The sequence below is a fragment of the Somniosus microcephalus genome, chromosome 1 (genome assembly GCF_052327205.1).
Source record: "Somniosus microcephalus isolate GS21.2 chromosome 1, FLI_Smic_1.0, whole genome shotgun sequence".
NCBI classification, from domain to species: domain Eukaryota; kingdom Metazoa; phylum Chordata; class Chondrichthyes; order Squaliformes; family Somniosidae; genus Somniosus; species Somniosus microcephalus.
The window spans coordinates 380238612-380265815 of NC_140987.1; the positions used below are offsets into that span (position 1 = coordinate 380238612).

At 50.3% G+C, this 27204-nt stretch overlaps 1 protein-coding gene across 3 annotated transcripts in view; it reads right to left on the reverse strand.

The window, feature by feature from the left end:
• Positions 1-14017: 14017 nt before the first annotated feature.
• The window catches only part of znf711 (ZFX family zinc finger ZNF711), a 58528-nt gene continuing 45341 nt past the window's right edge, over positions 14018-27204 (reverse strand). For 2 of the 3 annotated variants that reach the window (XM_085996149.1, XM_085996156.1), the window contains exons 7-8: positions 20626-20769; positions 14018-16402 (exon numbers count right to left, since the gene is read on the reverse strand). In XM_085996149.1, coding sequence (XP_085852275.1) covers positions 15225-16402; positions 20626-20769 — 1322 coding nt within the window. In that variant the 3' untranslated portion in view covers positions 14018-15224. The remainder of the gene's footprint in view (positions 16403-20625; positions 20770-27204) is intronic. The other variant, XM_085996161.1, reaches the window with a different exon arrangement.

Here is a 27204-nt window from a genome sequence, read left to right on the forward strand (position 1 = left end):
AACTAATGAAACCAGAGAGAAAAACACACACATCCTGCAGAATAAAGGTGGAAGCTCAACCAGAGTGCCATTGTAGACATTGGGAATTTTAACTCCCCTCTGCAGTTGGACCCACTAAGAAAGGATGTTAGCAGGAGACAACAATGCTTCAAATTATCTGGAGAGTTTATATTCAGTGTGCCTACACAAATGCCAAAAGCATTAGCAATAATTTGACAGAACTGCAGCTATAGACTGCTACTGGAAACCCGTAACTGATGGGCCTTACAGAAACATGGCTGGATTTAAGGATGGGCCTTAATATAACATGCATGGGTATGCATTGTTTAAGAAAGATAGATTTAGTAGAAGGGGAAGAAGAGTGGCCATGTTCATTAAGAAAGGAATAAATGGGGGAGTCGGGGTGGGTTGGAGAAACACTCTGGCTCCAAATGGAGTTTAGCAGAAATACCAGTGATGGCACAAGAGAGGGAGGCCCTGGAGACATTTATTAATACAATCAATGATTGCTTCCATGTAAAGACAAGTACTATAGAAAACACTCTATTGGCTTTAATATTTAATAATGAGTCACAGCTGAGAGATGACCGAGATGGGAGAGCACCTTGCAGATTCAGATCATGAGACATTTAATATTACGCTGTTGTTATATTTTTAAAAAGGCTCAGTTTACAGATTTAGCAGTGGTTAAATGGGAGTGTGAACAGGATGTATCCACTTGAAAAAGAAACTCCTGAAAAGAAAGATTACTTAATGGACTTCAACTTATGGTTATAGTTGGAAGCCTTAAAGGAAGTAGCATAGAATGAGAGAAAGCTACAATGGCTACATGGGGAATTAATTCAGCAACTGGCAATCAAGGGCAGGTATTTTAGAAGTTATAAACAGGGTAATAGTCCTTCAGATAAAGAAAAGTACAAAAAAATTAAGTGTTAACTAGAAAAAAAGATTAGAAGGTCTAAAATGAATCTGGAAAGAGGACATTTCCTTATGTTAGGACTCAAAGATCAGTTAAGGAACAAATAGGACCATTGCAGGATAACTTGGGGACAGTTATAAAATGATAAATTCAGTGCAGAAGAGTTGAACAGATGCTTTGTATCAGTTTTTAAACTGTTGAGAAAGTTGGACCTGCTCCTTGCCTGGTAGATAGTACCAAAATTCAGGCAGGTTGTTTGCTGATTACAAAAGGAAAGGTAGTAGCTAAATTAAAACAGCTCGAATGATAAAAAGCAGCAAAGTTTGGCTTAATTTATCCAAGGGTGCTGAACAAAACGGTGAAAGTCTTGTGTGACACTCTGGCTCAGCAAGATCTGGGGTAGTGCCAGAGGAATGGAAAAAAGCACATATGGTCTCCTTATTCAAAATAGAATTATAGAATGGTTACAGTGCAGGAGGCCATTTGGCCCGTCGAGCCCGTGCCAGCTTTCTGCAAGAGCTTCACCCCTGCCCTTTCCCCGTAGCCCTGCAAATGTTTTTCCTTCAGGTACTTATCCAATTCCCTTTTGAAAGCCACAATTGAATCTGCCTCCACCACCCTGTCAGGCAGTGAATTCCAGATCCTAACCACTCGCTGCGTAAAAAAGTTTTTCCTTACGTTGCCTTTGGTTCTTCTGCCAATCACCTTAAATCTGTGTCCTCTGGTTCTCGACCTTCTGCCAATGGGAACAGTTTCTCTCTATCTACTCTGTCTAGACCCCTCATGATTTTGAACACCTCTATCAAATCTCCTCCCAACCTTCTCTGCTCTAAGGAGAACAACCCCAGCTTCTCCAGTCTATCAACATAACTGAAGTCCCACATCCCTGGAACCATTCTTGTAAATCTTTTCTGCAAATCAAATCTGGGGAATTATAGACCAGCGAGTCTAACCTCTGTAGTAGGAAAGATAAGGGAAGTATCATAAGGGACACTATAAATAAATATGTAGAACTTACAGAAGTTGTAAGGGATATAGGGGGAGAAATTCAGTTGTTTGCACCACCCGTTAGCGCCTTAAGAGGGCGATAAGTGGGGCGCAAAGCGGCTAGCGCCCGGGCGCGGCGAGACCTGCGCCTCTTTGAGCTTTGACATTGAGCGGACATTTAGCGGCGGCGCAAAACCGCAACGTCCGCTCAGCTGCGCACGCAGATCCGGACGTCATTTCATGGTGCAACGCCCTTGGGGTGCCCCGAACCGGAAATTCAGTGGCGCCCTCTCCTTTCTACCTGGCACTCCCAGCGACTGGAACGGTTCCCAGTCACTGTGGGGCTGGGGGGGCGCTATTTAAAGGGGACTCTTCCTGGCTTCTTAGTGGTAGCCATTTTTGGACCACTCCTTCTGAGAGAGAGAGAGAGAGAGAGGGAGAGAGAGAGAGAGAGAGAGAGATTTGTAGAGAGACAAACGGAGAGAGCTTTCTGCATTGAGTCAGCGCTCGCACAGGTACTTCTGGCTTCGGCCCAGAACTTTGCAGTTGGATTGATTTTTCAGTGCCATAACCTTGAGTGGCCACATACTATGGGGGCTGCAATGGGTGGAAACATTGGGTTTCTCCATTGCATTGAGAGGGCTCAGAGATGCCGAGAGAGAGTGCCAATCATGGCGAGACGGAGGAGGGCCAACAGGCGTCGGCACAGGAGGCCTTACCCTCCCAGGGTATTCCGCCAACAGTTCTCATACCTCAACATGTCTGAGGAGCAGTGTATTCGGAGGCTTCAATTCAGCAGGAAGGTGGTCACTGAGCTCTGCCACCTGCTTCAGCCAGATCTGCAGCCTCAACTGAGGAGCAGGACATCTCTCGGTGGCAGTGAAGGTGACAGTGGCTCTCAACTTCTATGCCACTGGCTCCTTCCAATCCACTACTGGGGACATTGCCAATGTCTCCCAGTTCGCGGTGCATTGCTGCATCCGCCAAGTCACGAATGCCCTCTTTAAAAGGAGACGTCAGTACATTTCCTTCCCCATGGCCCTGGACAAGCAGCAAGAGTGCGCAATGGGATTTGCACGAATAGTGGGCTTCCCCATGGTCCAGGGCGCCATTGACTGCACGCATGTGGCTTTGCGGGCGCCGCAAGAGAATGCCGAGGATTACCGCAACCGGAAGGGGTTCCATTCGTTGAACGTGCAGTTGGTGTGTGACCACAGACAGCTGATACTAGCTGTCAATGCCCGCTTTCCAGGCAGCAGCCACGATGCCTTCGTCCTGCGCCAGACTTCCGTGGCAGACCTTTTCGAAGCCCCGGCTCACCCAGGAGGCTGGCTTCTCGGGGACAAGGGCTATCCTCTGTGCACCTGGCTGATGACCCCGCTCCGCGCACCCAGCACCCCTGCTGAAGAACGATACAATGAGAGCCATCAAGCGACCAGGAACATCATGGAGCACACAATCGGCGTGCTAAAGCAACTGTTTCGCTGTCTGGACCATTCCGGGGGAGCCCTTCAGTACTCGCCTGAGCGAGTCTCCCATTTCGTTGTAGTGTGCTGCATGCTGCATAACCTGGCAATCCTCCAGACTCAGCCACTGCCAGCACCAGCAGAGGAGGAGGAGGAGGCGGAGGAGGACCAAGACGGGAGGGAGGCACAAAGTGCAAGGGCCGTCCATCAGCGGCTTATTGCAAGTCGGTTCTAGGCCCCCTCTGAGGGAATGGCTTGTACCATTGAAAGAACATGAATGGAATGGTTCCGCAAACCCTGAGCCAGTCAAGGCAACAAATAGTTCAAAGAGCAAACATGCACAATCTGAATAAAGACACTTCTTTATTTAACAAACTGTGTACCCTTCCCGCATGACAAAGTAATAGAGAGAAACCCCCAAAAAAGCAGTCAGACACATAACTGGCTCTCACAACCTGGAGACAATGAACAAAAGAGTTAACAAAAAATGACCATGATCCTCGGCCTTCACTAAAAAAATTAACAGCATTTTGCCACACCTCCTACTTTTTGCCCTTCGAGGGTGATCTGCTTCGCTTGCGAGATTGGCCCCTTCCCACCCTGCAGCTCCTCCGCAATGGGACCCCAGTGGCTGCAGCAAGGCTGGGGGAAGGCTGCTGAGTGTCAGAAACTGAGTCGGCAGATGCCCTTGGGGGACGGCCTGGACCAGCTCTGGGCCTGGAGGGCCCGGCTGCTGACTGCTTCAACTCTGCATGGGCGGCAGCAGTCTGTCCTACGGGTGGTGGCAGCTGCAGTGGAGAAGTAACAGTGTTGGCAGCAGAAATGCTGCCATCCTGACAGAGGACAGGCACTCCTTGGTCGGGCAACACACTGGCACTCCCACGGGGCAGCATGCGGAGCAATCTGAAGCACAGGCTGCTGGCCTTCTGCGGCGCGGCGAGGGCCCCGGCGATTTGAGCCCGATGCAGAGGGTGGCAGCAGTCAGTGCTTGTGTGGCCTCAATCTGTGTCTGCATCAGACCAGCCACTGACTGCATTGCACCACTAAGCACTTGCATGGAAGCCACCTGTGCTGCACCGAAGTCCTGCAGACTCCTTGCCAGTGCTGCACCCAAGTCCTGGACACTCCTTGCCAGTGACTCAATGAATTCGGGCATCCTTGCCACTGCAGCCATGAGCTCAGTGTGCCTCTGCTCTGCCTGGGCGCCCATTTCAGCGAGGAGCCGCACCTCTTCTGCGCTCACTGTAGCAGGACTGGAGGCCAGACTCTCCCTCCGGGGAGAAGGCCACCGAGCTTCCCTACACCACCGCGTTGCTGCAGCCCGCTGGGCCCCGGAGCTTCACCCTCCTCAGACTCCCTGCTCCCCTCCAGGGAAGACGTGTCCCCACTATGGCCATGGGCTGCCTCGGCTGAGGGTGGCACTGATGGTCCGGCTTCCTCTTCCTCCTCGCCTTCAGAATCACTCACAGTGGCAGCTTGAGGGCCCGCCTCCTCACCTGGCGATTCACCATCTGAAAGCAGGGAGGTACAAGGGGTGCTTTAGCGTGAGGACAGGGCGGCAGCGAGGGAGGCAGGAGTGCTGCAATGCACTGTATTGGTTCGATAGTGGCAAAGGATGCTGGTGTGAGGCACAAGTGGACGGAGAGAGGTCAAAAGGTGATGACCTTACCATTGCTGTCCAGAACGGGGTCAGCATCTCCAGTGGCGACGGGGCCAATCATCCGGCCTGCCATAATGCACTGGACTCGCTGCTCCAGATCGTTGAGGTCTTTTAAGGTGAGGCCGGCCTCCCCGGTCCATTGCTGCTGCCCCGTTATGGGCCAGCTTGCCCTGCAAGAGAAAGGACGGGCTCGGAGTACAGTGTGAAGCCCTGATCTTGGCTGCACTGCCTCCCATGGTCGAATAGCCCTTACAGTGTGTAAAGTGCTGAATGTGCGTGTGAGTTTCATGAAAGGCCCATAGGTGTTGGATGAGGGCTGGTCATTGGGGCTTTCAGGACCCTTTGGCCATAAAGTGAGGTGCACATGCAGGGATGAAGAGGATACTGAAAAGGGTACTCACCCCGACGACCCGAGTGAGGTCGTTGAACTTCTTCCTGCATTGCACAGGGGTCCTAGGCACCATGCTGCTGGAGGTCACTCTGTGAGCCACCTCCCTCCGAGCTTTGCGGTAGTCGGTGGGCAGCGGCCTCCTGCCACTATCCGGAAACAGAATAGATCGCCTGCGCTCCACTGCGCCAACCAGAACCGGCAGGGCCCCCTCACTGAACCGTTGCGCTCGCTCCCTGGCCCTCTCCATGGTTCTAGGCGTTAGAATGTGGCAGCAGGTCTGTCCAGGCCGAGAATCAGGGCTCCGATGTGCAGGGTGTGGCTGCAATCCAAGATCGACCCTCCCCTTTAAGAGCTGACCGGCGCCAGCGTGTCTGCCTGCAATCGCTAACTGGCTGCACCTGTTTCTCCGGCTTAGCGCCTTAGGACAGTCGCGCAGTGCCTGCTTTAGCGCTCCAAGCACCTCTTGGGGCGAAGCAAGTCAATTTAGCTGTAGGTGGCGATAATTTGCACCGGGTGCTAAATTTCGCGCCCGCTCGACTATAACACCCCAAACGTCGCGATACTGAATTTCTAGGTCATAAAATGCAACTTTAGAAAACAGAGGACATTTAACAAATCTTATCCAGCTTTTTCAAGAAGTGACTGTACTAGTGAATCAACGAGAGCTGGCAGATTTTGTCTCCATGGATTTTCAAAAGGCTTTCGATAAGGTGCCACATAGGGGAAATTAGGTTTAATGCTGTGGGGTTGAAAAGGGAAGATGGGCTAAGGGACCATAAACAAAGGATGGTTTTGAATTCGGTAGCTTCTCAATGGGATTAGTCACAAGTAGGTGACCCAGGTTTCAATGTTAGGTCCTTCTGTTCAGAGTATTTACTCAGGATCAGAAGTAGGGCATTGACAGTACGGTGATACATTTGCTGATGACACCAAATTGTGTAACACTCAGGAGCTTAGAAAAGGGTACTAGATTGCAGATGAATTTGTTAGATTGGGAAAGCAGGTCCAAGATTAGCAAATTGTCTTCAATACAGACAAGCTACACTCTTAGGTGCCTTTAATAACAGTATGAAATATAACAAGTATATGTTGGTTAAAGTTATAGGGAGAAAGACTTGGGAGTGTTCTTTCACCATTCTCTCAAAGTTTCAAAACAGTGTCAGGAGACTGTGTCCATGGCAAATGGGTTCATGGGCTACATTGCCTGGACCATACATTACAAAACTAGGACCCAATAATAGGGATATATAATGCTTTAGTAAGACCTCATTTAGAGTAATCTGTCCAATTTTGGTCTCCCTGCCTCAGGAAGGATTATGTGAATCTGAAAGCGACAACTGTCTGTGTGGAGTTTGCACATTCTCCCTGTGTCTGCGTGGGTTTCCTCCGGGTGCTCCGGTTTCCTCCCACAGTCCAAAGATGTGCAGGTTAGGTTGATTTGGCTACGATAAATTGACCCTTAGTGTTAGGGGATTAAATACGTGGGGTTACAGGGATAGGGTGGGATATGTGTCGGTGCAGGCTCGATGGGCCGAAATGGCCTCTATCTGCACTGTAGATTCTGTGAAGAAGGGCAACAATAATGATTCCTGGCCTGAAAGAAATTTAGCTATAGATAAACTTGACACTTTGAGCTTGTACTCGAGATGAAGATTTAAGAAATAATCGAATCCAGGCAACAACAACAACTTGTATTTATATAGCGCCTTTAACGTAGTAAAGATAGATTATTAAAGGCAAGGACAACATAATAGTCGATAGTAAACACTCCTTCTAGGTGAAACAGCGATTTACTTGTACTACTTGCAATTTAGTATAGTGTATTCGCTGCTCACGATGTGGTCTCCTCTACATTGGGGAGACCAAACGCAGATTGGGTGACCTCTTTGCAGAACACCTCCGTTCAGTCCATAAGGGTGACCCTGAGCTTCCGGTCGCCTGTCACTTTAATTCTCCGCTCCGTCCTCGGGCTCTTACATTGTTCCAATGAAGCTCAACGTAAGCTCGAGGAACAGCACCTCATCTTTCGATTAGGCACTTTACAGCCTTTTGGACTCAACATCGAGTTCAACAATTTCAGACCATAACCTCTGCCCCATCATTTTTTTTTCTTCTCTCTCATGGCAGCTGTCGATCATTCTGCCACTGCTATTTACACTTCATCTAGTCATCTTTTGTTTCTAAACTTGTCCAATTACCATCTCCTTTTGCCTTGCACCATCATCCCTTTTGTCTCTTAATCTCTCCTGCCTTCCATCCTATCAGACCTTCCCTTTTGTTCTTTCCTCCCCTCCTCCGCCCCTATATTTGCTTAAAAACCTGTTACATCTCCAACTTTTTCCGGTTCTAACGAAGGGTCATCGACCTGAAACGCTGGGGTCGATTTTCGTGGAGCCATCAGGCGGGGTTTCAGGCATGTGGGGGAGGGGGAAATCCCGGATTCGGGGGTCCCGACACCATCCCGCCCCATGCAACTTTCAGAGGCGGCGGGTACCCGCCCCGCACTGGGACCCGCCGAAACCAGGCGGGAAGGGATTAGTGCCAATTAACTGCCTGTTAACAGGTAGTTAACAGGCAGTTTTTAGCCTAATCCCTATTTTGAGGGGTTTCGTGTGGGATTCCCGATGGCTCCAAACTACGCCAGGTTAGAGCAGGAGCAGGCAGGCCGTCGGGTTGAAGGGGTCACAATTTCGGTGCTCAGGTGAGTGATGGGTGCATGAGTGCAAAGGTAAGTGTGTTTGGTGTGTCTAAAGTATGTAAAGAACTTTTACTTACCTGTACTTACCTTAACAGCCTTTCTTCCTGTAGCCGTCGGGAGCCCAGCACTCAGCCGGAACTTAAAGCTGAACGGCTGCGATCTGTGAAAAGTGACAGCCTTCAGCTTTGAGTGCTGCTGAGCGTTCTAACTGAGTCTGCGCAGAAGGACTTATGTTAGAACTCGGACTGTCAGTGTTTCACAGCTTCAAACAGCTGTGAAACACTGATATTTCATCTGTCAAGAACTCTTGACAGATGAAATTGCAGTCTGTGACGTCACCTGTTGCTGGGTGGCCCTTAATTGGCCTGCTGAGCTCGCTGGGCGGGCTCAACAAGGTCAATCAAGGGAAAATCGCACGGATTGGCCGGATGTCGAAGTAGGCGGGTCTAAAACCCGAAAGTTGTAGTCCCGCCTTCTTCCCGACAGCTTTGGGAAAATCGATCCCGTTAACTCTGTTTATCTCTCTACAGATGCTGCCTGACCGTCTGAGTATTTCCAGCATTTTCTGTTTTTATTTCAGATTTCCAGCATCTGCAGCATGATGCACTATCAATTGCTACAAAAGACTGGAAGTTGAGAAAGTAACAGACAGGCTTTTATTACCAAAGAACAGAGCATGCCTCTTGTGGTTGCCTGGTATCCAAAAGGGCCGGGGGCTGCCGAGCAGCCACCTTTATATCCAGCCATGAGGGTGGAGCCAGGGGCGGAGTCAGCTGAGGCATGCACAGACAAGTACAACAATATGCAAGAGTGAACAACAGTACTAACAACAGTGGTGAACAACAATACTAACAACAGTGGTTTACCACATTCACCCCTTGTTCCGGCGGGGTGAAGTGCACTAAAAATTCGTGTACTGAAGTCTATCAGGAGGCCTTGTAAGCCGTCCTGAGCGTCGCAGCAGCGGCGGTGATGGTGCAGCATCCAACGTTGAACCCGGTGTCTCGTTCAGAGGAGGTGTAGCAGGTGGCGGACCCTGGGGCTGCTGCATGCCGTCTACAGGGGTCAGAGCGCGGGTAATGGGAGGTAGCGATGGTGGTCTCTCAGAGGCACCCGAAGGTGCGAGGTCTCGTGCGGGGACGGTGTCCTGGGGGTAGGCAGGAGTAGCGGTGGGTGGCGAAGAGGGTGTTTCAGGAGCACCCGCAGGTGCGAGGTCTCGAATGGAGACTGTGTCCTTCCGCCCGTCCGGGTACACCACGTAAGCATACTGCGGGTTGGCGTGGAGGAGGCTCACCCTCTCGACCAGGGGGTCCGCCTTATGGGTCCTCACGTGCTTCCGCAGTAGGACGGGTCCTGGAGAAGCCAGCCATGTTGGTAGCGAAATCCCCGACGTGGACTTCCTGGGGAAGGAGAACATTCTCTCGTGAGGAGTGGCATTGGTGGGTGTACAGAGCAGCGACCGAATGGAATGGAGCGCCGCAGGGAGGGCCTCCTGCCAGCGGGAGGTCGGAAGGCCCTTAGATTTTAAGTTTAAAAGGACTGCCTTCCAGACTGTCGCATTCTCCCTTTCCACCTGGCCGTTACCCCGGGGGTTGTAGCTGGTGGTCCTGCTTGTAGCAATGCCTCTTGCGAGCAGGTACTGCCGAAGTTCGTCGCTCATAAAAGATGAGCCCCTGTCGCTATGGCTATAGCTAGGGAAACCGAACAATGCGAAGAGGTCATTCAGACATTTAATGACCGTGGTACTGGTCATGTCCGAGCAAGGGATGGCAAATGGGAAACGGGAGTACTCATCAATTATATTGAGGAAGTACACATTGCGGTCAGAGGAGGGGAGGGGCCCTTTAAAATCGATGCTCAGCCGCTCGAAGGGGCGCGTGGCTTTGATCAGGCTCGCTCTGTCTGGCCTATAAAAATGCGGCTTGCACTCGGCACAGATCTGGCAGTTCCTGGTCATGGTCCTGACCTCCTCGATGGAGTAGGGCAGGTTACGGGATTTGATAAAATGGAAGAACCTGGTGACCCCCAGGTGGCAGAGGTCATTGTGGAGGGTCTGTAATCTATCAACCTGCGCGTTGGCGCACGTACCACGTGATAGGGTATCTGGGGGCTCATTGAGTTTCCCGGGCCGGTACAAGATATCGTAATTGTAGGTGGAGAGTTCGATTCTCCACCTTAATATCTTGTCATTCTTGATTTTGCCCCGCTGCTTATTATGAAACATAAAAGCTACTGAACGCTGGTCAGTGAGCAGGGTAAATCGTTTTCCGGCCAGATAATGCCGCCAATGTCGCACGGCTTCCACAATGGCCTGGGCCTCCTTTTCGACAGAGGAGTGTCGAATCTCGGGGCCCTGGAGGGTCCTTGAGAAAAAGGCCACGGGTCTCCCCGCCTGGTTAAGGGTTGCAGCTAGGGCAAAGTCGGATGCGTCGCTCTCCACTTGAAAAGGGAGGAACTCATCCACAGCGTGCATTGTGGCCTTCGCAATATCGCTTTTTATGAGAGTGAAGGCTGCACAGGCCTCTGCTGTCAGGGGGAAGGAGGCGGACTTGATGAGGGGTCGGGCTTTATCCGCATAGTTGGGCACCCACTGAGCATAGTAAGAGAAAAACCCCAGGCATCTCTTCAGTGCTTTCTGGCAGTGGGGGAGGGGGAGCTCCATAAGAGGGCGCATTCTATCGGGGTCTGGGCCGATGACTCCATTCTCCACTACGCAGCCAAGAATAGCAAGGCGCTTAGTACGAAACATACATTTGTCTTTGTTGTATGTGAGATTCAGCCGCTGGGCCGTCCGGAGGAATTTCCCTAGATTAACGTCGTGGTCCTGGCCGCAGATGGTGACGTTGTCTAGATATGGGAAAGTGGCCTGGAGCGCGTTCTGGTCAACCATCCGGTCCATCTCCCGTTGGAAGACAGAAACTCCGTTGGTGACGCCGAAGGGAACTCTGAGAAAGTGATAGAGCCGACCGTCAGCTTCAAAAGCTGTGTACTGGCGGTCCTCAGCCCTGATGGGGAGCTGGTGATATGCCGACTTCAGATCAATCGTCGAGAACACCTGGTATTGTGCTATCTGATTGACCATGTCAGATATGCGGGGGAGTGGGTATGCATCCAACTGGGTGTAGCGATTGATCGCCTGGCTGTAGTCAATAACTAGGCGCTGTTTTCCGCCAGTCTTCACCACCACCACTTGTGCTCGCCATGGGCTATTGCTGCTCTCGATAATCCCTTCCTTCAGGAGTCTCGCTACCTCGGATTTAATGAAACCCCTATCCCCGGCACTGTAACACCTACTTTTGGTAGCGATGGGCTTACAGTCGCGGGTGAGGTTAGCAAACAAGGAGGGGGGGGGGGGGGGAAGACTTTAAGGGTGGAGAGGCTGCAAATGGCGCGCAGCGGGCGATTTAAAAACTGCTGGCTGCAGACCGTGAGAGGGGGGAGGGGTCCACCGTACGCTAAAGTGACACTCTTAAGGTGGCACTGAAAATCCAACCCCAGTAGGACGGCAGCACAGAGATCGGGCAGGACCAGAAGTTTAAAATTTTTGTATTCAGTACCCCGCACTGAAAGAGTCACCATACAGTAGCCACCGACTTCCGCTGACTGGGCTTTGGAAGCCATAGAGATGCGATGACGCGTCGGCAGGACCGGGAGAGAGTAACTGCGCACCGTGTCGGGGTGTATAAAACTCTCCGTGCTCCCGCTGTCAAAAAGGCAGGTAGTGGCGCGGCCGTTTACCGTAATGTCCATCATGGACCTGGACAGTTGATGCGGGAGAGATTGATCCAGCGTCACGGAAGCCAGCGTATGTTCAAGCGCGTCGATGCGGTCGTCCGATGAGGCGGTGGTGGAGTCCGGGTCCCCCGTAACCGAAGTCGGAGGCGTCCAAGATGGCGGACAAAATGGCGGCGCCCACGGTCCCGATCCCCACGCGGCTGGGGGAGCCCAAGATGGCGGGCAAGATGGCTGCGCCCACAGTTCGCACGCGGCGCTGCTGGCGTTAGCGGTCTTCCCTTTGCAGGCGCTAACGTAGTGACCTTTCTTCCCGCAGCCGGAGCAGGTAGCATTCTTCGCGGGGCAGCGTGCTCTAGGGTGTTTAGCTTGGCCACAAAAATAGCATTTTTGTGCCTTGGACATCGCTGCAGCAGTCGGAGGTGGCGGTCCCATGGCCCAAGATTGCGGCATCCACGGCGCGGGGCGATTAGGGGAGAAAGCGTCCATATTTCTGTGGGCCGCGTCGGGCGAGAGGGACACTGCCTTTGTCAGGTCTATTTCACCCTTCTCCAGCAGCCTCTGCCGGGAGTAGTCGGACCTTAGACCCGCAACGAAAGCGTCTCGTATCAGTCCCTCCGCATGTGCCGCAGCCGATACTTCCTTGCAGTCGCAGCCGCGTCCGAGTACCCGCAGTGCCCGTAGGAAGGCCTCCACCGATTCCCCGGGCTGCTGTCTGCGAGATCTTAAAAGGTGCCTGGCATAGACCGTGTTAACCGGGCGTGCATACTGCCCTTTCAGTAGGTCGATAGCCGCCGCGTAGGTCGTCGCATCTTGGATTAAAGTATAGACTTGGTGGCTCACCTTCGAGGCCAGGATTTTCAATTTATTTTCATCAAGAGTCACGGTCGAGGCTTCCAGATACGCCTCAAAGCAACGCAGCCATTGTGCGAATTTAGTCGACGAACCCGCTTCTTGGGGGTCTAGGTGCAGGCATGTTGGTCTGAGGGCTCGCAGCAGCGCCTGCTGCTCAGCGTTTTGCGCCATCGGTTGATCAGCATTCGCAGCCAACATTTAATTTTGGTAATAAAATTGATGCACTATCAATTGCTACAAAAGACTGGAAGTTGAGAAAGTAACAGACAGGCTTTTATTACCAAAGAACAGAGCATGCCTCTTGTGGTTGCCTGGTATCCAAAAGGGCCGGGGGCTGCCGAGCAGCCACCTTTATATCCAGCCATGAGGGTGGAGCCAGGGGCGGAGTCAGCTGAGGCATGCACAGACAAGTACAACAATATGCAAGAGTGAACAACAGTACTAACAACAGTGGTGAACAACAATACTAACAACAGTGGTTTACCACACAGTATTTTGCTTTTTTTAAATAGTAGATACAGTAGTGTGTTTGTGGTGATGAGGATAGGTAGAACTAGGGGCCTCCTACATAAACTGAGAAGCTGGGGTGGATTGGATGTGTGGAAGCTTTACTGTTCTGAGATGGTGATCGACCCGTAGAAGAGGATTCCAGAGGAGGCAGTGAAAACCAATACTTTACAGTCCTTCAAAAAGGTAGTAGACAGCCTTCTAGAAAAGGAGGTGATCACAGCATGAGGAAATTATTCTGGATAATAATTAATAGATTTATGACCCCCCTGGGGATTGCCTAATCATGAAGGGTCAGAGAGTAAATTTTGACAAAGGACTTTTCTGTCTCTCCCAGGTGATGGGGGAAGAGAGAGATTTGGTACATGGGGATGAAATTAGCCAAGGATGGGGGCTAGCATAAACAAACATTTGTTTAAAAATCTATAAATTTTAATCTATGCAGGAACAAGTATTCCAAAATTATTGTTACATTACTTATTTCATAGGAACTTAAATTGAATTAATTTTTCTGATTACAGGAGTATAGTAGTAAGAATCAGGTATTTACCAGGAATCAAAAATGCACTTGACTTCATCTTCATGCAGGCTTCTTCAGCTTATTGGCTTAGTCCAGACTTATGACTTCTCTTTGACGATCACAAATCCTGCTGTATAATCTGTGAACACAAGGTGCATGCTTGCAGCAGTGCAGCCAACAGGAATTACACAAATTAACAGCAAGACAACGCTACTGTTTGGAAAGCATCTGCCAAAACCGCAATGAGATTGGGCTGCCTGGGCAAGTGGATTGACCATGAAGTAACTTTCAGTGCAACAGATGCAGTTTTATTGATATACTCATCACATTAAGAACATTTAGAAATAGTAATCCCACAGAACAGTGACAAAAGATCTCTTATTTTACAGAGTGTACAACCTTTACAGCCACATGAAACACAAGTGTTTTTTAATCTAAGAGGCATTGCTAAATTAACATTTTGAGTTTTGGAAATAGAACATTTTGAATTCTCGAGCAACTGATTCTCATCTGGTGCAAAACAAAAATTGACAACATTTGAAAAAACACAAAAACTACCACAACACAATGAATAAAGTTAAAAATTCACAAAGTGAACAACCATTTAATGTGTGAGCAGTAACCAGCTAAAAAACTATATCCATCATACCACTTCCTATACATTATATGCATAACAATGTCAAAACAAGATCTGTATCCATTAAATAGCCTTGAACCAACTTGTTTGATTCATGAAGTACTCCCGTGTTATATAACTTACAGATCAAAAGTATTTGCAAAGGGATGCATAGAATCACCACACATGCCCTATAATAAAAAGCAGTCCAACTCTCAGCAGTACGGCACGAATCCACACTGGCTGCATAGAGCTACACTTGCTTTGGTATTAAAATGCAAGTCTGTAACAAGCTGCAGTAACTGTAAGGAGTGAACCAAAAGAAATTCCATCGCATCCATTGAACCAGTCTTTTCATGAAGCTTTTTGGAAAGCGGTCTGTACCTGCTAGGCTATTTGTCACAAATCACTTTATTGGGGTTTATTTTTGATTAAAAAAAGTTAAAAATAGATGTTTTTAACATCTGTTCCATGAATCAGATATTTACCAGGATTAACAATAAAATGGAAACAATTTTAAAGGGTCTAATTGCAAGTTTTATAGCGTAGCTGTAGAATACAATATTTTGCAACTGCATGTGAATTAAACTCGAGTCACCTGAAATTGTTAAAAACCAGAGAACTCGCTGAATGGCTTCACAATTATGGCAACCCCAGAACATTACTAGTCAGATTGTGTAAAGAAACCAAAACATTTGTACAATTGACTCCTCCTCCCAACTCTCATACCTTTTAAAAACTTATAATACAAAGAATGAAAGGTAGGTTGAGAAACAGCACTCAAGTTGAGACCAGGAGAAACAGTTCACGAGCCGTGCTAATTAACTGACAGTTATTAAGTTTTTTTGTGTAAAACATTTTCCCGTCTGTACATCACATTATAGCCTCTTTATGATGCCGCATTATATGCTGGTTCTTTTCCGATGGCCTACGGAAGCCTTTCTTGCAAAACTCGCATCGGTGAGGGTAGTCCTTTGTGTGAATAGATATTACATGGCGCTTAAAGCCTGAAGCATCAGTAGTGCTATACTCGCAATATTCACACTGGTAAACTTTCTTTCCACTATGTGTCTTCATGTGCTTCTTAAGCTCACTTTGCTGTCGAAACTCTCTCTTGCACCTTTTGCATTTAAAAGGAAGGTCCTTGGTGTGGACTGAAAGAATATGGCGGCTAAGTATAAAAGGATCTGCAATTTTGAAATCACAGTGCCTGCACTGATGAAGCTTTTTACCCTTGTGAGTTGACATATGTTTCTTCAGCTCTGACGGACGATGAAATCCCTTATCACACACCTCGCATTTGTGTGGGAATTCCTTGGTGTGCACAGATATTATATGACGTTTAAGGTCACTAGAGTTGGAGCTTCTGTGGTCACAATGTGGGCACTGATGGGTCCTATGTGCCTGAAATAAAGTGGCATGCTTTTGCAGATCTTTGTCATCCAAAAATGTTTGAGGGCAGTGGTCACATTTGTATGGCAGCTCATTGCTGTGCTTGGTTTTCACATGGGTCTTCAGGTTAGAAGCATCAGCAGACCTGTATTCACAGTACTGGCAGTGGTATGGTTTCTCCCCTGTGTGAGTTCGCATGTGTTTCTTGAGTTCTGATGGATGACGGAATCCCTTCCCACACTCCACACAGATATGCGGGAAATTCTTGCTGTGCACTGCCAACAGATGCCGATTAAGAAGACCCTGTTCAGCTGTCTCATAATCACAAAATTTGCATTTATGCATTTTAGTTTCTTTTTCCCTATTGACTAGTTTGTGAGCGGCCAGTGCTCCTGCCTGAGTGAATCTTTTTCCATATTCATTATACTCGTATGTTTTCTCTCCTTTGTTGATGAGCTTGTGACTCTCTAGATGATTATGAAAACTTGCTTTTTTATTTGTTGTATAGTCACAGTCTGTGCACTGATATTTCTTCTTGGTGCTCTGCTCAGGATGGTTCTTCATGTGCCTTTTCAAGAAACCCCTGGATTTAAACTTCTTCCCACAGATGTGACATGGGTATACAGTTATGGGTTGTCCATCAGGACCTATGATGACAGCTTTAAAACAAGAAAAAAATTGATCAGGTAAGCTTTCTTAATGTTTGTATGTTCTATATTAAAAATGCAACCTTTCTTGTTTTTTTTGTTTGAAAAACAAAAAAATAGACTGAAATAACTGCTAGGTTGCTAGTGTCTCTGAATTTGAAATAAACTGTTCTGAAAATGAAATCAACTTGAAATAGTCTGGCTGATGGTCTTCCTGACCCACACATCTTGCGATCACCTCTCATTTTGCTGCATAAAAGAGGAAGCACCCCCCACCAAACAAACTGAAAAGTGCCAAATGGAAATCAGGGGATCTGAGAGATAGGCTCAGTGCCTGCTGAGGCTGTAGAGGAAGGTCTTATGGAAATGTGTTTGCTGGCACACAAGAAAATGCAAGGAATGTCAATGAATAGTTTTCCCAGCTGGGGGGCACGGCTTGTATATTGCACAGGAATGGGGAAAAATGCCAATAGTGTTATGCATTATGGATACCAGAGTGCCTCTCAAATTCTCCCTGTGAAAAACATTTGTACTCAGTATAATTCCTGAGGTGCGTGCAGGCTACTGGACATAAAGATGGATGTAAATACATCTTCTCAGAGAGGAAATGTGACAAATAACTTTCTTTAAAATCAAAATTACAGACCAGTATTTTGTACTATATTTCTCCCTGTCCACAAATTACATTCCTCTTTAAAGCTTTAGTACTCAATTCCATTTCTTGGAGATCCAGGGGGAATTTTAACCTAAAAAAATGGGTAGGTCTTCTACCCAGCCCAGCCCGAACCCTGATGCCCCGATCTTCGTCCTGGCGCACCCAACCACGCCACCCCCTGCTCCTCTTCCCGGCACAGCCCGAGCCAACCGCCCGATCTGGCCCAACCCGACCCCCTGATCCTCTTCCCGGCCCGGCCCGGCCCCCCGATCCTCTTCCTGGCCCGGCCCGACCCCCCGATCCTCTTCCCGGCCCGACCCCCCGATCCTCTTCCCGACCCGACCCGACCCCCCGATCTGGCCCAGTCCGACCCCGATCCTCTTCCCGGCCCGGCCCGGCCCCCCGATCCTCTTCCCGGCCCAACCCGACCTCCCCGATCCTCTTCCCGGCCCGACCCTGATCCTCTTCCCGGCCCAACCTGACCCCCCGATCCTCTTCCCGGCCCGGCCCGACCCCCCGATCCTCTTCCCGGCCCGGCCCGGCCCCCCGATCCTCTTCCCGGCCCGGCCCGGCCCCCCGATCCTCTTCCCGGCCCGGCCCGGCCCCCCGATCCTCTTCCCGGCCCGGCCCGGCCCCCCGATCCTCTTCCCGGCCCGGCCCGGCCCCCCGATCCTCTTCCCGGCCCGGCCCCCCGATCCTCTTCCCGGCCCGGCCCCCCGATCCTCTTCCCGGCCCGGCCCCCCGATCCTCTTCCCGGCCCGGCCCCCCGATCCTCTTCCCGGCCCGGCCCCCCGATCCTCTTCCCGGCCCGGCCCCCCGATCCTCTTCCCGGCCCGGCCCCCCGATCCTCTTCCCGGCCCGGCCCCCCGATCCTCTTCCCGGCCCGGCCCCCCGATCCTCTTCCCGGCCCGGCCCCCCGATCCTCTTCCCGGCCCGGCCCCCCGATCCTCTTCCCGGCCCGGCCCCCCGATCCTCTTCCCGGCCCGGCCCCCCGATCCTCTTCCCGGCCCGGCCCCCCGATCCTCTTCCCGGCCCGGCCCCCCGATGCTCTTCCCGGCCCGGCCCCCCGATGCTCTTCCCGGCCCGGCCCCCCGATGCTCTTCCCGGCCCGGCCCCCCGATGCTCTTCCCGGCCCGGCCCCCCGATGCTCTTCCCGGCCCGGCCCCCCGATGCTCTTCCCGGCCCGGCCCCCCGATGCTCTTCCCGGCCCGGCCCCCCGATGCTCTTCCCGGCCCGGCCCCCCGATGCTCTTCCCGGCCCGGCCCCCCGATGCTCTTCCCGGCCCGGCCCCCCGATCCTCTTCCCGGCCCGGCCCCCCGATCCTCTTCCCGGCCCGGCCCCCCGATCCTCTTCCCGGCCCGGCCCCCCGATCCTCTTCCCGGCCCGGCCCCCCGATCCTCTTCCCGGCCCGGCCCCCCGATCCTCTTCCCGGCCCGGCCCCCCGATCCTCTTCCCGGCCCGGCCCCCCGATCCTCTTCCCGGCCCGGCCCCCCGATCCTCTTCCCGGCCCGGCCCCCCGATCCTCTTCCCGGCCCGGCCCCCCGATCCTCTTCCCGGCCCGGCCCCCCGATCCTCTTCCCGGCCCGGCCCCCCGATCCTCTTCCCGGCCCGGCCCCCCGATCCTCTTCCCGGCCCGGCCCCCCGATCCTCTTCCCGGCCCGGCCCCCCGATCCTCTTCCCGGCCCGGCCCCCCGATCCTCTTCCCGGCCCGGCCCCCCGATCCTCTTCCCGGCCCGGCCCCCCGATCCTCTTCCCGGCCCGGCCCCCCGATCCTCTTCCCGGCCCGGCCCCCCGATCCTCTTCCCGGCCCGGCCCCCCGATCCTCGGCCCGGCCCGTCCCCCCCGATCCTCGGCGCGGCCCGACCCCCCCGATCCTCGGCGCGGCCCGACCCCCCCGATCCTCGGCGCGGCCCGACCCCCCCGATCCTCGGCGCGGCCCGACCCCCCGATCCTCGGCGCGGCCCGACCCCCCCGATCCTCGGCGCGGCCCGACCCCCCCGATCCTCGGCGCGGCCCGACCCCCCCGATCCTCGGCGCGGCCCGACCCCCCCGATCCTCGGCGCGGCCCGACCCCCCCGATCCTCGGCGCGGCCCGACCCCTCCGATCCTCGGCGCGGCCCGACCCCCCCGATCCTCGGCGCGGCCCGACCCCCCCGATCCTCGGCGCGGCCCGACCCCCCCGATCCTCGGCGCGGCCCGACCCCCCCGATCCTCGGCCCGGCCCGACCCCCCCGGTCCTCGGCCCGGCCCCCCCCCCGATCCTCTTCCCGTCCCGGCCCGGCCCCCCCGTTCCTCTTCCCGGCCCGACCGCCCCCCCCGATCCTCTTCCCGGCCCGACCCCCCGATCCTCTTCCCGGCCCGACCCCCCGATCCTCTTCCCGGCCCAACCCGGCCCCCCGATCCTCTTCCCGTCCTGGCCCGGCCCCCCCGATCCTCTTCCCGGCCCGACCCCCTCCAATCCTCTTCCCGGTCCGACCCCCCCGATCCTCTTCCCGGCCCGATCCCCCCGATCCTCTTCCCGGCCCGACCCCCCCGATCCTCTTCCCAGCTCGGCTCGACCCTCCGATCTGGCCCGACCGAACCCCCCCGATCCTCTTCCTGGCCCGGCCCGACCCCCCGATCTGGCCCAGCCCGACCCCCCGATCCTCTTCCCGGCCCGACCCCCTGATCCTCTTCCCGACCCGACCCCCCCCCGATCCTCTTCCCGGCCCGACCCCCCCCCGATCCTCTTCCCGGCCCGACCCCCCCCGATCCTCTTCCCGGCCCGACCCCCCCCCCCGATCCTCTTCCCGGCCCGGCCCCCCGATCCTCTTCCCAGCTCGGCCCCCCGATCCTCTTCCCAGCTCGGCCCGACCCTCCGATCTGGCCCGACCCAACCCCCCCGATCCTCTTCCCAGCCCGGCCCGACCCCCCGATCTGGCCCAGCCCGACCGCCCCGATCTGGCCCGACCCGACCCCCCCAATCCTCTTCCCGGCCCAACCCCGCTCTGCCCGACCCCCCGATCCTCTTCCTGGCCCGACCCGGCCCGACCCAACCCAACCCTCTTCCCGGCCCGGCCCGGCCCGCCCCCCCCCAATCCTCTTCACCGCCTGGCCCCCACGCAATCCCGCCTTCTCTCGTCTGTGCAGCCTAGTGCCGCAGGCCTACTCGCCCAGAACCAGCCAGCCCCTCAATCTGGCTGGCTGCGGGTGGGAAACAGAGACTTTGCATGCAAATCAGGCCCTGCCATTAAAGTCGACAGGGCCTGCGGGAAACCTATTCACCCGTGTTTCCCAACCGCCTCGGAGGCCCCCTGCCCCCAACCCGCCTTCCCCATTAGCCCTCAGTCTCCATTAGGTGCTGTAATTGACAGTCATTTTGCTCTGCACTACTAAATGCACATTAGCAATTCCCACATTCCTCTTTAATAAATATCAATGTTAAGACTAATGGGTAAATATTGGTTCTTCATATTGTACAGTGCACTTTGAAACATATTCATTCTTAGTGAAATGTGAACAAGAAAAATCCACTTTCTCACAAACACTGGTTTCTAATGCTACCAAATACCATTGATTTCCACTGGCTAGCTACACTTACCTGTATGCCACTGTCTGCCTTCACCCCTCCTCTTCTTCCTGGCTTTTTGCTTTAGCGCTCTGGTAGTGCTTGTGCTGTCACTTATTTGTAGGAACTGACTCGAAGTGCCATTCTTATTTTCTACCTTTGCCTCAAAATTGTTACCTTGAGCAAAACAATACAATTTTTAAAGAATGTAATTTAAATGAATATCAATTATGGTTTCATAATTTTGTGGTGCCTCATGTTTTGCAATGCAAAATCTATTTGTGCCAAAGATTCTTTTTCTTTGTGCAAGTGGTGACATTTTCCTCCAAAAGGTAAGTTTAAGGAACTTGTTTTGTGTACTTCCAGAAGCTTTGTGAATTGAGCTAAGAAATAACTGGGAACAACAAAGACAAAGATCCAAACAATGGCACAACTATGGTACAAATGTGGTATTGTCAGGAGCAAAGAAGTAATCTATCAATTTTATTGCAAAACTTCTCAAATTCTACTTTGTCATCATGGATTTCAAAGCAAATCTTTGCATGAAATTTCCAGAGTTGTTTTCAGTCTAACGAAAAGAAAATGTTAACAATAAATGTACAAAGTATAAAATTATTTCTTTAAAATCAACTCCTTTTGCAACAAAATACTTGTTTCTCCAATGTTTCATCACGTATGGGGAAAATGGTTCAAAAGTTACCCATCAGGCTATTTTCCCCCTAACTTGCTTCTAAGTTTTCTAACGAACCATGATGACATTTCTATTTTCCAGTCATCCTTGTGCCTCTTGAAATGAGACTTGCCAAATTAGAGGCAGTTTTGTGCTTTGGGCCTGCATCTACAAGGAACTGAAATAAGATTGCCTAAACTCATTTCAAATAGTACCCTTACATGCAACAGACACAGGAAACTCTTATCCCATCAACCCAGGTTTTCCTAACAACAGGACAACATGCTAATCCACTACATTACCAGGAACCACAATTCCTTTTTAGTGAAGTAGGTTTGAAATATGGAACTGGGATATAGATTTACAGAAAGCAGTGGTCCTCTAATAGCTCACATACATGGCCATTCTTCATGTGTGGGTGGGTGGGTGGGTGTAGTGGGGCGAAACATAGAAAATAGGAGCAGGAGTAGGCCATTCGGCCCTTCAAGCCTGCTCCGCCATTCAATGAGATCATGGCTGATCATCCAAATTCAGTACCCTGTCCCTGCCTTCTCCCCATATCCCAAGATCCCTTTAGCCTTAAGAAATATATCCAACTCTTTCTTGAATATATTTAATGAACTGGCCTCCACCGCCCTCTGTGGCAGAGAATTCCACAGGTTCACCACTCTTTGGGTGAAGAAATTCCTCCTCATTTCAGTCCTAAATGTCCTACCCCTTATCCTTAGACTATGACCCCTGGTTCTGGACTCCCCGACCATCGGGAACATCCTTCCAGCATCTAGTCTGTCCAGGCCTGACAGAATTTTATAGGTTTTGATGAGATCCCCTCTCAATCTTCTAAACTCCAGTGAGTATAAGCCCAATCGACACAATCTCTCCTGATAAGTCATTCCTGCCATCCCAGGTATCAGCCTGGTGAATCTTCGTTGCACTCCTTCCATGGCAAGAACGTCCTTCCTCAGATAAGGCAACCAAAACTGCACACAATACTCGAGGTGCGGTCTCACCAAGGCCCTGTACAACTGTAGCAAGACATCCTTGTTCCTGTACTCGAACCATCTTGCTCCGAAGGCCAACATACCATTTGCCTTCTTAACCGCCTGCTGCACCTGCATGCTTACCTTCAGCGACTGGTGCACAAGAACACCCAGGTCTCTTTGCATTTCCCCTTCTCCCAATCTATTGCCATTCAAATAATGATCTGCCTTCCTGTTTTTGCCACCAAAGTGGATAACCTCACATTTATCCACATTATAGTGCATTTGCCATGTTTCTGCCCAATCACCTAACCTGTCCAAATCGTACTGGAGTTTCATGACATCCTCCTCACAGCATACCCTCCCACCCAGCTTTGTGTCGTCTGCAAATTTGGAGATATTACATCCAATTCCCTCGTCCAGATCATTAATATATATTGTGAACAGCTGGGGTCCTAGGACCGATCCTTGTGGTACCCCACTAGTCACTGCCTGCCACTCGGAAAACGACCCGTTTATTCCAACTCTTTGCTTTCTGTCCACCAACCAATTCTCTATCCAAGTCAATACCTTGCCCCCAATCCCATGTGGCTTAATTTTGCACGCTAATCTCTTATGTGGGACCTTATCGAAAGCCTTCTGAAAGTCCAAATACACCACATCCACTGGTTCTCCCTTATCTATTTTACCAGTTACATCCTCAAAAAATTCCAGTAGATTAGTCAAGCATGATTTACCTTTTGTAAATCCATGTTGACTTTGTCCGATCCTGTCACTGCTTTCCAAGTGCTCTGCTATTACATCTTTTATAATGGACTCTAGCATTTTCCCCACTACCGATGTCAGGCTTACCGGTCTATAATTCCCCGCTTTTTCTCTACCACCTTTTTTGAATAGTGGGGTAACATTAGCTACCCTCCAATCCATGGGTACTGTTCCAGAGTCTATTGAGTTCTGGAAGATGACCAGCAATGCATCTACTATTTCTAGGGCCACTTCCTGAAGCACCCTGGGATGTAGATTATCAGGCCCTGGGGATTTATTGGCCTTCAGTCCCATCAATTTTCCTAACACCATTTCCCTACAAATACTGATTTCTTTCAGTTCCACCCTTTCATCAGACCCTATGTTCCCCGGTATTTCTGGGAGGTTATTTGTGTCCTCCTTTGTGAAGACAGAACCAAAATATGTATTTAGTTGGTCTGCCATTTCTTTGTTCCCCATTATAAATTCCCCCGATTCTGACTGCAAGGGACCTACGCTTGACTTCACCAATCTTTTTCTCTTCACATATCTATAAAAGCTTTTACAGTCAGTTTTTATGTTCCCTGCAAGCTTACTCATATTCTATTTTCCCTTTCTTAATTAATCCCTTTGTCCTCCTTTGTTGAATCCTGAACTGCTCCCAATCCTCAGGATTATTGCTTTTTCTGGCCAATTTGTATGTCCTCTCCTTGGATCTTATGCTATCCCTAATTTCCCTTGTTAGCCACGATTGAGTCACCTTTTTTGTTTTATTTTTATGCCAAACTGGGATGAACAACTTCTGTAGTTCATCCATTCGGTCTTTGAATGTTTGCCATTGCCTATCCACCGTCAACCCTTTGAGTGCCATTCCCCAATCAATCCTACCCAACTCGCTCCTCAGACCATCGTAGTTTCCTTTATTTAAATTGAGGACCCTAGTTTCTGAGTCAACTACTTCATTCTCCATCTTAATGAAGAATTCGATCATATTATGATCGCTCCGACCCAAGGGGCCTCGTACAACAAGATTGCTAATTAATCCTTTCTCGTTACATAATACCCAGTCTAAGATGGCCTGATCTCTGGTTGGTTCCTCGACATATTGGTCCAGGAAACCATCCCGTAAACACTCCAGGAATTCCTCCTCCACAGTATTGTTACTAATTTGGTTAGCCCAATCTATATGTAGATTAAAGTCACCCATGATGACTGCCGTGCCCTTATTGCACGCTTCTTTAATTTCCTTTTTAATGTCATCCCCAACCTCTGCCTTACTGTTTGGAGGTCTATATACCACTCCCACTAATGTTTTTTTCCCCCTTAGTATTTCTCAAAGAAACATCGGAGTCCAACTTGAACCCATCTGCTAAGGCCAAGAGTATGATCTACAGTACACCTAAGCTCAGATTTCTGACGGTTCTGGTCTGTATGGTTCAATGGCACAGAGTGCACTGAATCATGGAGCTAGGGGGAGGGGATGGAAGAGATTAAAGTTCTTAATGTAATTAAAAAGAGATTAAAAGTGATCATAAATCAAATAATCATTTACATTAAAATATCTTAAACCAATGAATTAAAAGATTTATACAACCTCAAATTTCTTCTGGGATATAGTCCTTCACTGAGGTATGGTTGCACAGTCACTGGACAACCTCTAGTATCTTACTGAAGTGGCCATTATTCAAGAAGAGCCAGAACGACGAGTGCCAGTAGGCTGTACAACAGTGGAAGATATCACAGCCAAACATGATCCTGTCCTCACCAATCTACAATTATGCACTCAGTATAACAAACAGAAGCAGGAACCTTACGTAACCCAGTAGTGCCGAGAACAACGTGCATTAAAATAGCACCTTTAGTGGAAAAACTTGCTACGGTGCTTCACAAATGGAAATAGACAGGAAAATGGAGGCTGAGCGATAAAGGGAGAAATTAGGTGGGGTGACCAAAATGCTGGTTAAATAAATTGGTTTTATGATGGCTCAGAAAGGAGGTAAAAGAAGTGGAGATGTGCAGGGGATTAGCTGGAGAGATCGAGAGAGTGGGGCTAAGGACACTGATGGTTCTGCTATCAATGGTGGTGCGAAGGGAGGAGGAACATTCCCAAGGCCAGTCAGAGGGGATGAAGGAGCACAAGGCTGGACGAAGTTAGAAAGGTAGGGTGGAGCAAAGTTGTGGATAAGACGAGCATGAGGTTTAAATTTAATACGTTGGTCGACAGGGATTCAGTGTAGGTCCGCAAGGCTGGTGGTAGTGGGAGTTAGTTCAGAACAGGATATAGGTGGCTGTTTTTGCGACTAATTGGATTTTGTGGTGAATATCAGGAGAGATAGGAGACCATTGGAATAATTGAGCTTAGGGGTGACAAATGCACGGATAAGGGTTTCAGCAGTGGAGAGGTAGTGAGGTAGTGCGAAGGTGGGTGGAAATAGGCAATTTTAGTGATGGATAGGAAGTGGGATTTAAAACTCAGCTCGGTTGAACAGGACGTTAAACGTCTGGTTTAGTCAGACTATTAACTGCTAAGTCAGCTAACTTAGACATGCTATCAAACCTGGGGCCTTCCTGAACTATATATTTCAGACTTTTACCTCTGAGCTATCAGGATTGCTGTTAATAATTTCTAACGCAGAATTACAGAGAATATACAACACAGAAAAAGGCTACTCGCACCTCCTCTCATCCTTCCTCATCTAACTCTATCAGCATAACCCTCTATTCACATTTCCCTCATATGCTTATCTAGCCTCCCCTTAAATGCTCCATACAATTTACCTCAATCACTCCCTGAGGTAGCAAGTTCCACATTCTCACCACTCTCTGGGTAAATAAGTTTCTTTTGAATTCCTTATTTGATTTCTTGGTGACTACCTTATATTGATGGCCTCTGGTTTTGCTCTTCCCCACAAGTGAAAACACTCTCGCTGTCTACTCTATCAAAACCTTGCATTATTTTAAATACCTCTATTAGGTCACCCCTCAGCCTTCAAGAGAAAGGAGACACCGCCTGTTCAGCCTTTTCTAATAGGTATACCCTCACATTTCTGGTATCATCCTTGTAAATCTTTTTTGCATCCTCTCCGGTGCCTCTATTTCCTTTTTATAATGGCCCAGAAATTCGGGTCCCAACGCGTGAGTACGCGCTGGGTACTCACGTGTAGGCCCAACAAAAGTGCCGGTTTCGTGCATGCACTGCGCGTAAAACCGGCACTTCGGTTCCCCTGAAAGAAGGGGTTGACAGGTGGAACGCGTGCGCCGGAGAGGCAGCGCGTGCGCATCGAACTTACTTTTTTTTGCAGGTTTCTCCGGGAGGGTAAGTCTCCAGCAGTTACACTACAAGGTAAGTGGTGAATTCATTAAAATTAAAACCTTTTTTCCCCACAGGTTTATTATTTTTAAATACTTTAAAGAAAAGGTAAGTTTATTTTTAGCCCCATTAGAAAATGTAATTAATTTTTTCAAAAATTTAAATTGTTTAAAATAGTTATTTCATGTAATTTAGTTACTTAAAAAAAAAAAATTATTTGAAGTTTTAGTGATGTTTTGGGGCTTATAGTATTTATAGGTTTGACAGCTCTTCCTGTCAAACTTATGAATGAAGCATTCCCTGCTACCATTGGCTCTCCATGGCCCACGTGATCCCAGGGGACGCATCGAACTAACTGCGCCCCTGGGATACGCAAGCACTGCGCGCCGGCAGTTGGAGCAGGCCCAGGATCGGAATCCCACGCGGGCCCACAGCTCAACGGCCAGTGCGCTAGGTAAGTGCAGGTCGGGGCTTGCACCCACGGGAAGCCCCCGACCTGAATTTCTGGGCCAATATGGTGATTAGAACTGTATACAGTACTCCAAGTGTGATCTAATCAAGGTTCGATACAAGTTTAGCATAACTTCTCTACTTTTCAATTCTATCCCACGAGAAATAAACTTGGTTTGCTTTTTTTTTCATGGCCTAATATTATTCATCTGTACCGCTACTTTTAGTGATTTGTGTATTTGTACTCCCAGATCCCTTTGCTCCTCTACCCCTTTTAGATTCTTATTTTCCAAGTAATTTTTCCTTACCAAAATGTAATATCTCACACTTGTCTGTATTGAAATTCATTTGCCAATTACATGGCCATTCTTCAAGTTTAACATCTTCTTGTAAATTGTTGCAGTCCTCCTCAGTATTGACTATCCCCCCCCAATTTGGTGTCATCTGCAAATTTAGAA